Source organism: Heptranchias perlo, chromosome 2, assembly GCF_035084215.1.
Source record: "Heptranchias perlo isolate sHepPer1 chromosome 2, sHepPer1.hap1, whole genome shotgun sequence".
NCBI classification, from domain to species: Eukaryota; Metazoa; Chordata; class Chondrichthyes; order Hexanchiformes; family Hexanchidae; genus Heptranchias; species Heptranchias perlo.
The window spans coordinates 24,412,287-24,425,608 of NC_090326.1; the positions used below are offsets into that span (position 1 = coordinate 24,412,287).

The following is a 13,322-nucleotide window of genomic DNA, read 5'->3' on the forward strand; positions in this document are numbered from 1 at the left end:
TCCTGCTCTATCTTTCCTATAGCATCTGTACCCTGGAACATTGAGCTGCCAGTCCTGCCCCTCCCTTAGCCATGTTTCAGTAATAGCTATAACATCCCAGTCCCATGTACCCATCCATGCCCTGAGTTCATCTGCCTTGCCCATCAGACTTCTTGCATTGAAATAAATGCAGTTTAATCTAGACTTCCCTTGGTCTTTGCCCTGCTTTCTCAGACCATCTGTCCGGTCATGTTTTGTACACTCTCCCTTACTGCCTTTTGTTTCTGTCACCACTTTACTTCCCACTGACTTCCTGCATCGGTTCCCATCCCCCTGCCATATTAGTTTAAACCCTCCCCAACAGCACTAGCAAACACTCCCCCTAGGACATTGGTTCCAGTCCTGCCCAGATGCAGACCGTCCAATTTGTACTGGTCCCACCTCCCCCAGAACCGGTTCCAATGGCCCAGGAATTTGAATCCCTCCCTCTTGCACCATCTCTCAAGCCACGTATTCATCCTAGCTATCCTGTCATTCCTACTCTGACTAGCCCGTGGCACTGGTAGCAATCCTGAGATTACTACCTTTGAGGTCCTACTTTTTAGTTTAACTCCTAACTCCCTAAATTCAGCTTGTCGGAACTCATCCCGTGAGCTTTGAGAAATCGGGTTTGGAATATTACATATTCTTACTGTTCCATCTTTATTCACTTTAATCTGCACAGTATGATTTTGAGATGCTGTATGAAATGGTACCTACTTTTATTCTGCTCCAAATATTTTTGTGAATTTCAGTGTCTCCCCAACTTTCACTTTTGTCCTCTGTCTCTGAAAGTATGGCCCAGAATTTGCTGAAAAAGTAACGGCATCTGAACGACATACTCAGTTATTAATGTGCAAATTGGCCAGCAACTTGTGGTGAGGAAGAGATACCCAGTGAATTGCGAATTGCCATAAGTTGCTGGACGATTTGCGCCGCACCACCGTGAGCTTCACGAAAATGGCATCTTGTCCTTAACTTCCCCGTGATTTTCATGAAGTTGCTGCATTTGCACATTAATTGTCCATTAAACTCCTCACCACAGAAAATTAAGTCTAGTAGTTAACAGCGTAAGTACCCTTTTAACAATATGATAATTGTTAATGACTGCCAATCAACCTCTCTTGCCCAGAAAGTGAACAATTAAAAGTGTGGAGTCTCATTCCTTCAGGTTGTGAATTATTGTTGGAGATTTTAAAATATCAATTTTAACATTTTTTTCTTACTTTTCCTTTCTCTCTCTCTCTTTTCTCTCTGTCTTAATCCAATCTTTCGTTCCCTTTCTGTACCTGATTTGATATTGAATTCACCCACTCTAATTCACCCTCCTTCTCAGTCCTTTGTTTATTTCTCAATCCTCTAATCTCACTGGTTTAAGGAGATACACTGTTTGTTGTGTTGTTCACCAAGGTCCCAGATGCCCTGTTTCCCTCGCCGTGCCGTTGTCAGCTCAAACTTCCAGCAACTTTGTGGGCGAAAAACTTTTGAGCTGAAGGGTACAGGTACAAGTCTAACTAACACAGCACGCCGTCAGATGCCCCGCTCCAACAAATTCTGGGCTTACATTTCTATTTGTGGTGCTTTTCCCCTAAATTAAATGTCACATTGTATTACAATACCATTAGAATACACAAAAGCACAACTAAAATTTTCTAGGCATCCACTGTGGAATCAAAAAATGACTCTGGTTCGCAAAAGTATATGTTTTAAGTGTGAAGCCCAAAAGCAAACCTGCCTCAATGCTTAATCTGAATCGGATCTTTCACATTTTTTTGTGTGATCAAATGGTTTTCCCAGGGAATATATATATTTTTTTAAAAGTGTGTGTGAGCAAAAATGCATGTTCATATTAGAAGTTTATGTCAGCACTGTGATACACACAATATATGTATACGTTTTCCATTCATTGTGTAGGACTGCACTACTGACACCAATGAGATGCCAGTGCTATCAATGACAAGTAGGTGACTTACTCATTAGTGCATAGGTCTGCAGAATTGAAAGAGTGCATAATATAAATATATATGTGGATGCAGAATTGCAAGTGAGTGCAAAGGCAAGAAGTGAACCCTGTATCATATGGGTGGAATATTTTTGTGTTTAGCTCCAGTCAGACAGCCATCAACAGCCCTTATGAGCTCCAAATTATAAATCAAGAACAAATATGTACAAGTTGGACCAAATAAATTTAATATCACAGTTGACTATTGTTTTGTTTTGAGATAAGGCCACTTTTAAAATTCTGACAGTTTAATTCTCCTTATTGTATATTCATTATTTTGAATGTGAAGGGACAGAAAGCTAGGGATATTGGGAGAATGACTACCTTTTGTAAAGAATTTTCATTTTGCGGAGGATTTAATGAATCCTTATTCTACATGGGACTACTTAAATGATCCTTTCTGCTTAGTTCTGCTTAGTGTAAAGTTCAGCTGCATGTCACATCCTTATGAACACCAGGTACAAATGGTTGTATTTCTCAGTTGATGCCTGTTTTTTCAAACTGCCATTCATTTTGAATAGTTTAAGAAACAAACCAAGTCTATGACTTCAGTTGTGCAAGTGATGAAGCTCACTGCAGTAAAATGGGTCCATGTGCACTGTAGCAGATCTTAGAAACTACCTGTAGTGCTGTGTGCTATAATGTTTGTGTAATGGCATGCTCAGTAACCACATTAAAACACTGACAATGTTTTATATCATTTGGTTCACACACACAGCCTGAAGTGACCACACTAATTGTTGCCAATGGCACAATTCTTATATAAGTGCAAAAAAAGTCTCTGCAAGTGAAAAATATAAAATCTTAAACATTAAAATAAAATTTTTCCATCATTAACATTTCAATCTCTCACATGCAGGTGGCACATATATACAGGACAGCTCCTGAATAAATTTCTTTTGATGAACCTGCAATTATTTTTAATTCCATACACAATATAATTTCTTGTTCTATACAAGTTCATTTTTTATGCAGTGTAGTCACTTTTTTAGCTTTTCAGTCTTTTTTTGTCTTTTCAAAATCACCTCAGAATTATTTGCAGATGACAAATGGCAAATCGGAAGAAATCTGAGGTAGGTGACAAAGGTTAAGCTCAGTCTGTCAGCAGTGTGTCTTCCAGAGGGGACTATAGTATACCCAACCATCTCCCTATTACAGAATCAAAAAGATATAGTTAGTTCAGCAGCACAGCTGGGTGTAAAAGACACAGCACGAGTTCAGCAACATCAAAAACAGAGGATACTCTACAGTATTTATTAACGTATGGAAGGCCAGATCAGCCACGAGCAATGATGTCATGAGTTAGTAATCGGATCATGAATGGGAATTTGCTTAATACTTTGCTGATGGCCATATGATATTCTGTTATGCCACAAGCAGATTAAAAATGAAATGTTTAATTTAAGTATCCCAAAAAAGACACTGTAACATTTCCTATGATAAATAATAATGTCTGTCCTTTACCCAGTCCATGTTCAATGTTGCTTTAATGTTGGCCTACAGTGCAATTTAATAAGTATTAGGCACATTGTAAAAAGAAATCAAATGTTGGCACTATGTTGGTAACAGTAAAGGAGGAGGTAGGAGCAATATTGGATAGGAAAAAAATAAAGAGGAGGTACTTAAAAGGTTGGCAGTATTCAAAGTAGAAAAGTCACCCGGTCCAGATGGGATGCATCCTAGGTTACTGAGGGAAATATTGGTGGAAACTGCGGAGACTCTGGTCACAATCTTCCAATCTTCCTTAGATATAGGGGTGGTGCCAGAGGACTGGAGGATTGCAAATGTTGCAACCCTGTTCAAAAGAGGGGAGAGGGATAAACCCGGCAATTAGAGGCCAGTCAGCTACTGTCGGTGGTGGGGAAACTTCTGCAGACAATAATCCGGGACAAAATTAATTGGCACTTGGAAAAGTATGGGCTAATAAATGAAAGTCAGCACAGATTTGTTAAAGGGAAATCGTGTTTGACTAACTTGATTGAGTTCTTTGATGAAGTAACGGAGTTGATGAGGGTAGCGCAGTTGATGTTGTGTATATGGACTTTCAAAAGGCATTTGATAAAGTACCACATAATAGACTTGTAAGCAAAATTAAAGACCATGGGATTAAAGGGACAGTGGCAGCATTGATACAAAATTGGCTAGGGGACAGAAAGCTGTGAACGGCTGTTTTTTAGACTGGAGGAAAGTATACAGTGGTGTTCCCCAGGGGTTGGTATTAGGACCATTGCTCTTTTTGATATATACTAACGACCTGGACTTGGGTATACAAGGTATAATTTCAAAGTTTGCAGATGACACGAAACTCGGAAATGTAGTAAACAATTTGGAGGATAGTAACAGACTTTAGGAGGACTGGTGAAATGGGCGGACACATGGCAGATGAAATTTAACGCAGATAAGGGTGTAGGGATACATTTTGGTAGGAAGAATGCGAAGAGGCAGTATAAACTAAATAGTACAATTCTAAAGAGGATACAGGAACAGAGAGAACAAAGGTGTATGTACACAAATATTTGAAGGTGGCAGGACAAGTTGAGAAGGCTGTTAAAAAAGTGTATGGGATCCTGGGCTTTATTAATAGAGGCATAGAGTACAGAAGCAAGGAAGTTATGCTAAACCTTTATAAAACACTGATTAGGCCTCAGCTGGAGTATTGTGTACAATTCTGGGCACCACACTTTAGAAAGGATGTTAAGGCCTTAGAGAGGGTGCAGAAAAGATTTACCAGAATGGTACCAAGGATGAGGGTCTTCAGTTATATGGAGAGACTGGAGAAGCTGGTGTTTTTCCCCTTAGAATAGAGAAGGTTAAGAGATTTGAAAAAGGTGTTCAAAATCATGAACGGCTTTGATAGAGTAAATAAGGAGAAACTGTTTCCAGTGGCAGAAAGATATGTATTCAGAGGGCAGAGATTTAAGGTGATTGGCAAAAGAACCAGAGGCGAAATGAGGAAACATTTTTTCACACACAGTTGTTATTTTCTGGAATGCACTGCTTGAAAGGGTGGCAGAAGCAGGTTCAATAATAACTTACAAAAGGAAATTGGATAAATACTTGGAGAGAAAATAAATTACAGGGCTATGGGGAAAGGGCAGGAGAGTGGGACTAATTGGACAGCTCTTTCAAAGAGCCGGCACAGGCCCGATGGGCTGAATGGCCTCCTTCTGTGCTGTAACATACAATGATATCACCTAGTCAGAACTGCAGCCCGGAATGAGAAACTGCAGCATCAAGGGAGAAGCCCACAGTAAAGGAATTAGTGATAAAAACAGAAAATGCTCGAAATACTCAGAAGGTTAGGCAGCATCTGTGGAGAAAGAAACAGAGTTAACATTTCAGGTCAATGATCTTTCGTCAGAACTGGAAGAAGTAAAGATATAACAGGTTTTAAGCAGCCACAGAGCCAGGGAAAGCGGGGGAGGGAGGGAGGGGAGGAAAGAACAAAAGAGGAAGGTCTGTGATAGGGTGGAGGGCAGGAGTGATTAAATGACAAAACTGATTATGTTGCGAGGCAAAGGGGGCAGAAGTGGGACAAGTAAAGAAACAAAAGATGGGTCCAGAGGAGCTGTAAATGGCAACAGCAGAATCATTACCAGCATCTGCTCTCTGAAAAAATGGGAGCAGCGATTATGATCTGAAGTTATTAAAATTAATGTTGAGTCCGGAAGGTTGTAAAGGAATTAGTGACCTTGCAGGCAGACTATGTAAAAAGATGCTGTACACTTTAGCTAAGCCCCAAGCTCTGGTCCATTTTACATAGACAGCTGGTTAAATGGTAGATACAGGAATGCTGCTAAGGTACACTACTGTGCAAATTACTAGGATATGTTTACTATGAATACATCAAATGGACAGAAAATATTCCGTTTTCCACAAATCAATCTGAGTTGTAAGTAGCTAAAGGAATAATCCAGGGAAAACTCAGAAAAATCATATGTAAGCCTTTCCTGGTGAACCATTTATACTTGCCTTTCTTATACAATTTTACTTTAAAAAAAATTCCAGTGATCATCATACATCCAGTATCTGGATCTTAAGCTCATTTTCAGAGCACTTTAGGTACACAGTGACATTGAGGGATGGGGGTGAGATTTGCTCAATGCTGAGTCAAACACACCCTAACTTCAGCATTGGAGGCCTTTAAGATTTTATTTAAGTAGCATACTGTAGCAGGCAACAATCTCAAACATTCCAGCTCATAAATGTTTGACCTCTAATGCCCTGTATAAATTTTCAAAGTTATTCAAAAGCATATAATAAGTGATTTGTTTTCCAAACATTATGAAGCAGAATTAAATCAATTACGTTATTCCAATTTTTATTTTGTTACAAAATGCTGTTGTGGTCCATTTAGAGTTTATTAATGCAACAACATTAGAGGGAGAAGATTGAGTGAAGTATAAGTCAATTCATTCTCATCATGACATCAAATGGCCTCTGAGAGTCAACGGTAAAGGAATGGTAAGAGTGTAATGAATGAATGAAACACCTCAAGTTATTGATGATGCTGTGACAATTGTTTAGCCTTAACCCTTAGGAAATATTGTACCTTCCTGTTAACATGGTCATAAACAGAGCAAACAAGCAAGTGATTTAACTAGTTTGAGCTTTCTTCTGTCAAAATGTGACCTACTGGATAACGTATTTTATCAGGCCCCAAACACTCCTTCCCAGGTGAAACAGTGGTTTACTTGAATTTCTTTCAATTTAGTATACTGTATCTGCTGCACACAATGTGGTCTCCTCTACATTGGGGAGACCAAATGCAGACCGGGTGATCGCTTTGCTGAACACCTCCGCTCTGTCCACAAGTGTGACCCTGACCTGCCGGTCGCTGGCCATTTTAATTCCCCTTCCCACTCCTACTCTGACATCGGCCTCTTACACTGTTCCAATGAAGCTCAACGTAAAGCTTGAAGAACAGCACCTCATCTTTCGTTTAGGCACTTTACAACCTTTCGGACTCAAAAATTATTTCAATAACTTCAGATCGTAACCACTGCTCCCATTTTTTTGTAAACAATTTTACAACACCAAGTTATAGTCCAACGATTTTATTTTTAATCCCACAAGCTTTCGGGGGCTTTCCCCTTCCTCAGGTGGTGTGGAAAAGACAATTTCGAATCCTTTGCATTTTAAGATCACAGAACAAAGCCTGGTGATTACTGCCCGTTGCCAAGGCAATCACAGTGAGCAGACAGAAAGGTGTCATCTAAAAGGCCACTGAATATACAACCCCCCAAAAAAAAAGAGAGAGAGAGATAAGGAAGACAGTCAATGACCCGTTATGAACGGACACCGCGCAACAATCGCCAAACAGGAGGGTTCTCTCCCTGTCGGGGAACACTTCAGCAGTCATGGACATTCAGCCACCGACCTTCGGGTAAGCGTACTCCAAGGCGGCCTTCGAGACACACGACAACGCAAAATCGTCGAGTAGAAATTAATAGCTAAGTTCCGCACCCATGAGGACGGCCTCAACCGGGATCTTGGGTTCATGTCACACTACACGTAACCCCACCAGCGAACAAATGTTATCCGTTTTTAATATAACGGGTCATTGACTGTCTTCCTTATCTCTCTCTCTCTCTTTTTTTGGGGGGTTGTATATTCAGTGGCCTTTTAGATGACACCTTTCTGTCTGCTCACTGTGATTGCCTTGGCAACGGGCAGTAATCACCAGGCTTTGTTCTGTGACCTTAAAATGCAAAGGATTCGAAATTGTCTTTTCCACACCGCCTGAGGAAGGGGAAAGCCCCCGAAAGCTTGTGGGATTAAAAATAAAATCGTTGGACTATAACTTGGTGTTGTAAAATTGTTTACAATTGTTAACCCCAGTCCATCACTGGCATCTCCACATCATGCCCATTTTTTTGGTCAGCTAGAGCTGGTAATGGTTCTGATGTTGCCATTTACAGCTACTCCTGATCAATCTTTTGTTTCTTAACCTGTCTCATTACCACCTTCCTTGCCTTGCACCATCATCCTTTTGTCATTTAATCACTCGTGCCCTCTACCCTATCACGGACCTTCTCTTTTGTTCTTTCCTCCCCTCCCCTCCCTCCCTTTCCCTGGCTCTGTTACTTGCTTAAAAACTTTAACTCTTAACATCTTCCAGTTCTGACGAAAGGTCTTTGACTTGAAACGTTAACTTTGTTTCTTTCTCCACAGATGCTGCTTCACTTGCAGAGCTTCTCCAGCATTTTCTGTTTTTATTTTATCAGTGTTAAGTTTTTCTTAAATTTATTCTTCAAAAGTAGCTTTCTCAGCCTCTCCCAGCAACATGGCTCAGAGAGGTGTTCAAATCCCTCGATGGCCTCACTACTCCCTATCTCTGTAACCTCCTGCAGCCCTCTCAGAACTCTGTTCCTCCATTTCTGGCCTCTTGTGCATCCCCCAATTCCTTCGCCCCACAATTGGCAGTTATGCCTTCAGCCGTCTTCAACCTCTCCACCCCTCTCACCTCCTTTAAGATGCTTCTTAAAACCCATGTCAGAGAACTCAGCAAAATGACAAGACTAAACGGGAAACCCAAGACTCTAATGAAGCTGGCTGGAGCTCCATCATGTAGTGCCAATGAAGCAACCAACCAAATATTGGAATTTATATAATCTATAGTCAGGTTATGCAAAATATGCTGGAGCACCATCATTATTTTTTCTGGATTGGCTGGTCATATTACAGGGATTTTAATTACCTCTTTTAGAAAATACTTTGGTTTCCAAAGAGTGTTTGTTGCTGCTCGCTGCCTTTCCTCAGCCCTCTGCCGCTCCTCCAGAAGATGCTTGTTCTCAGTTGCTGCATCAATATTGCCAGCTTTTAGTGCATTGGTAACCAGTTCCCATAGACGCCTAGAAAGGAAAATATTTAGAGCAATCAGGAATTCAGGCCTATGAAAAATTCTTCATTATCGTATAGATGATAAATAATAGAAACAGTATCACAAGTTACAAATGTGTTTGCCACTAAGTGGAATATTTCACTCCATTATGGGAGCACAGCATCCTTGAGCTCTAAAATATTTATAATCAACAAATCAAGCTCCATGACAAATAAGTAAAGTACATCATGGGATCAGGGGTATTGTCTACTATGATTGAGACACTTGAGCAAAGGTAGCCCTAGCTCTTGTGGCTGAGGTCATACCTGTGTATGTATGAAGATATGTTATGGGTTCCTATTTACATCTATGATATAATACACCAACTACACTGTCAACCATTACAGTTTCCCACTTCAAGCACAACTTTGAATGTAAATGAAAACCCAAACAGGGAACTGGACTGTGCAGTGGGTTCGACACTGGCCTTTCACCTCTGGGATCTGGGTTCAAAAACAACCAGACTATAAGAACATAAGAAATAGGAGCAGGAGTAGGCCAATCGGCCCCTCGAGCCTGCTCCGCCATTTAATAAGATCATGGCTGATCTGATCCTAACCTCAAATCTAAATTCATGTCCAATTTCCTGCCCGCTCCCCATAACCCCTAATTCCCTTTACTTCTAGGAAACTGTCTATTTCTGTTTTAAATTTATTTAATGATGTAGCTTCCACAGCTTCCTGGGGCAGCAAATTCCACAGACCTACTACCCTCTGAGTGAAGAAGTTTCTCCTCATCTCAGTTTTGAAAGAGCAGCCCCTTATTCTAAGATTATGCCCCCTAGTTCTAGTTTCACCCATCCTTGGGAACATCCTTACCGCATCTACCCGATCAAGCCCCTTCACAATCTTATATGTTTCAATAAGATCGCCTCTCATTCTTCCGAACTCCAATGAGTAGAGTCCCAATCTACTCAACCTCTCCTCATATGTCCGCCCCCTCATCCCCGGGATTAACCGAGTGAACCTTCTTTGTACTGCCTCGAGAGCAAGTATGTCTTTTCTTAAGTATGGACACTAAAACTGTATGCAGTATTCCAGGTGTGGTCTCACCAATACCTTATATAACTGCAGCAATACCTCCCTGTTTTTATATTCTATCCCACTAGTAATAAACGCCAACATTCCGTTGGCCTTCTTGATCATCTGCTGAAGGGAATGGAATACAACTGTTGGCTGTTCGGGTCCTCCAATGTGAAATGAGTTGGGGCATCATCAACCCAGTCCCCAGTAAGAATGGGCTCATAAGCACAAAGGTGGCATTAATTAATTTGGCCCAGTATGGGTATAAAATGCTACACAAGTTAAGTAGGAAAGTACTCTTTTGAGGCTGTAGCAGAATCAAGGGAGCTTTGCTCTGAATCTGGCTGTGCTATAACAGACCTAGGAGTGCTTGAAGCTGATATTGGGTGCCTGAAATGGAAAGTGGTCCATTTCCCAGAACTGACATCCCTGACCTTGAAAAAAAACAAAAAAAAATTTTCAATTGAATGCGGATTAAATGATTTAGGCATAGTCAATGGGTTTGATAAGAAATGTGATTGTCCAAGCAAAGATATTTTAAATATGAGCTAAAAAATTCTAATTCAAATACTTGTGGGCTATAGGTCTTTTGATGCCTGAAAGACCAAATGTAACTCGGCAACATCGCCAAATTTATAGAAGCTCAGGGTCCACACACCTAGATTCAAATGATCCTTGCTTTTTGATGGGTCGTATTTTCTTTCTTATTACTGGCAGTTTGGTCGTATCAACCACTTTGGTTTCCCCATTACTGTAAGTGAATTCAAGTGTTCCATTCCATTCTCCCTGTGCCTTGCAGACAATTGTATTAGTGGGATTATGCTTCACTTCAGCCGTAACTCTGCAAGCAGAAAGTGGAAATCAATTGAGAAAGTAAACAGAAAGGAAGAAACTGATCTGGGAGGTTTAGGAGAGAGGGAGGGGCGAGACCATGGAGAGATTTGAAAACAAGGATGAGAATTTTAAATTTGAGGCCAATTTAACCATCCCTGTTTTCAAATCCCTCCATGGCCTCGCCCCCTCCCTCTCTCTCTCTGTAACCTCCTCCAGCCCTGCACCCCTCTGAGAACTGTGTGTTCCTCCAATTATGGCCTGTTGTGCACTCCCGATTTCCTTCGTCCCACCACTGGCGGCCATACCTTCATCTGTCCAGGCCCTAAGCTTTGGAATTCCATCTCCAAACCTCTCCGCCTCTCTCTCTTCCTTTAAGATGCTCCTTAAAACCTACCTTTCACCAAGCATTTGGTCACCTGTCCTCATGTCTCCTTCTTTAGTTCAGTGTCAGTTTTTGTCCGATTACGCTCCAATGAAGCGCCTTGGGACATTTTACTACATTAAAGGCACTATATAAATACAAGTTATTGTTAAACGTTCTTTCCTCTTCATTCTTCTCTTAGGGGCAGACTTTTTAGCCAGGTTAGAATCATCAGAACCAAAACAATCCTCTGTTGATATTCTGATAGACGGTTTTGACTCGGTCTCAAATTCTCATTCCTTCTCGGTGGCCTGCATTTAACTCCACACCCCAACAAGAGTGTTAACTGCACACGTGAGGCTGTGCTTACTACTCCACGCTGCTGATCACCTATCCAACTACAAGCCTCCACAGCCTCCACCAACATGCTTCAGTTGTTACCAAGTATACAGAAGGGAAAGATCGTTCTATGCAATCATGTTCCAAAGTGGAATGCTTTGCTTCAGCAACAAATTAATTCCACCGGTCCAATCAGCAACCAATGAACTACAAGCTCATTAATGTTGTGTCATAATTGGGTATTACATTTTTAATAAGATCCTTTCTGTAACAAAACTTATTTTCATTACTTAATTCATAGTTAACATTAAAATAGTATAACCACGAGTAAATACAGGATATATTAAGTACAGTACACGATTAACATTTTCTCATATTGTAGGTGCAATGTGTTAGAAGAGTCCTTGACAAATGCAAGAGTGTCAGTATTCCATCACGGACAATGAATTCAAGATAGGATTCATTCAGTGATCTCAGGCTCCCACTGGGGCACCTGGCTTGACAGGAGCATGGGTTGGGAAATGCGTACTACAGTGTAGCCCTCTCTCCGAACTGTGATCCCATCGAGTGAAGCATTCTGCTGGGAATGCAGGATAACTGAATTTAATCTAATTTTCCAGGTGCAGAGGGCATCATAAACATGACAGATTTTTGTGCCTGAATTCCATGACGAGTTAACTACCTTAATTATGCTGTCCTACTGAAATACTTCACTGAATTTAGAATATATAATGGGTAGATCATTTTTTTTAAAATTAAAGATTGTGTAGTGCTTTCTACTAAAGGCACTGTTCCTAGGCTTTCCTATCCAAATGATTTTAAATTGTCTAATGCCTCTTAACATTTCAGAGGTAATGCCCTTTTAAGACAACTAATGCCACAGGTTTGGTGTTTGTTTGCACACCTTTACTGAAAACACAAAAGTGATGCTTAGTGCAGTTTTTAATGACTTCATTATCTTTGCTACATTATCAAAATAATGAGCGTATATTTTTAGCACAGTGATTTGCATTATGCATTAGTCAGATTTTAGCATAAGGTCCTTTCACGTGTGTTGAACAATAACATGGAGAAATGCCTATTAAGACCTGCACTCATTTGTAAGTGAGAATATATGACTGCATTCAGGATGGTTCTGATACAAATCACATTGGATTAATGGATTTATTTTTCCTTTCACTCTGCCAGCCCAATGCAAGTAGACACCTTGATAATTATTTGGTAGAGTGTGTTTTTTTCCTCTCCTCTTTGTAGGGTCCTTCTCTCCCTTCTTCTCTCTTAAAAGCACTGAATCCATGCTGGGGTACAGTTCTGCAGGAGCTTCTGGCATCTAACCAGGGGCATTATTGCTAAGTCTTGTAAGTGAGTTTTGGCAGGCTATTTGATTGTGGGGCTTCACAGCCAAGCCTGATCCTGATCCTGTCCTTACCCGACATCCACCCTTCCGGCAGAGGTCGCTGGGTAAAGATATGCAGTGGGGTCCGAGCTGATTTTCCCCTCTGTTTCTCGGTTGGGGGGGGAGGTGGCGGTGCTGATGTTATTTCTAGCCTTCCTACTGCTGCCTCATTGAGATGAAGTAACTCAGCATAGGCTGCGGCTCAAACCTGGCACCTTCCTGATCTCTCTGGCTCAGTTACTGCCTTAATCACTAAGTCATAGGAGAAGGTATTAAAGGACAGTTTACATTTTTAATCACTGCACAAGCTGGAGTGGAAAGGAAGTAAGATTTGAATTTGGTCAAGTGAGGATAGGGAGACCTAGATTTAATAGCTACAGTATTACTGAAATAACCTGCATTTTAACAGTCACTCAAATTGTGATTTGAAGAAGAGAAATGAAAAAAAGTTGAGGTGAAACAGAAAT

At 40.8% G+C, this 13,322-nt stretch overlaps 1 protein-coding gene across 1 annotated transcript in view; it reads right to left on the reverse strand.

Moving 5' to 3' along the window:
* Positions 1–348: 348 nt before the first annotated feature.
* osbpl10b (oxysterol binding protein-like 10b) overlaps positions 349–13,322 on the reverse strand; it is a 215,459-nt gene continuing 202,485 nt past the window's right edge. Inside the window, exons 10-12 of the mRNA XM_068001223.1 lie at positions 10,584–10,766; positions 8,721–8,874; positions 349–3,169 (exon numbers count right to left, since the gene is read on the reverse strand). Of these exons, the coding sequence (XP_067857324.1) occupies positions 3,122–3,169; positions 8,721–8,874; positions 10,584–10,766 (385 nt within the window). The 3' untranslated portion in view covers positions 349–3,121. The remainder of the gene's footprint in view (positions 3,170–8,720; positions 8,875–10,583; positions 10,767–13,322) is intronic.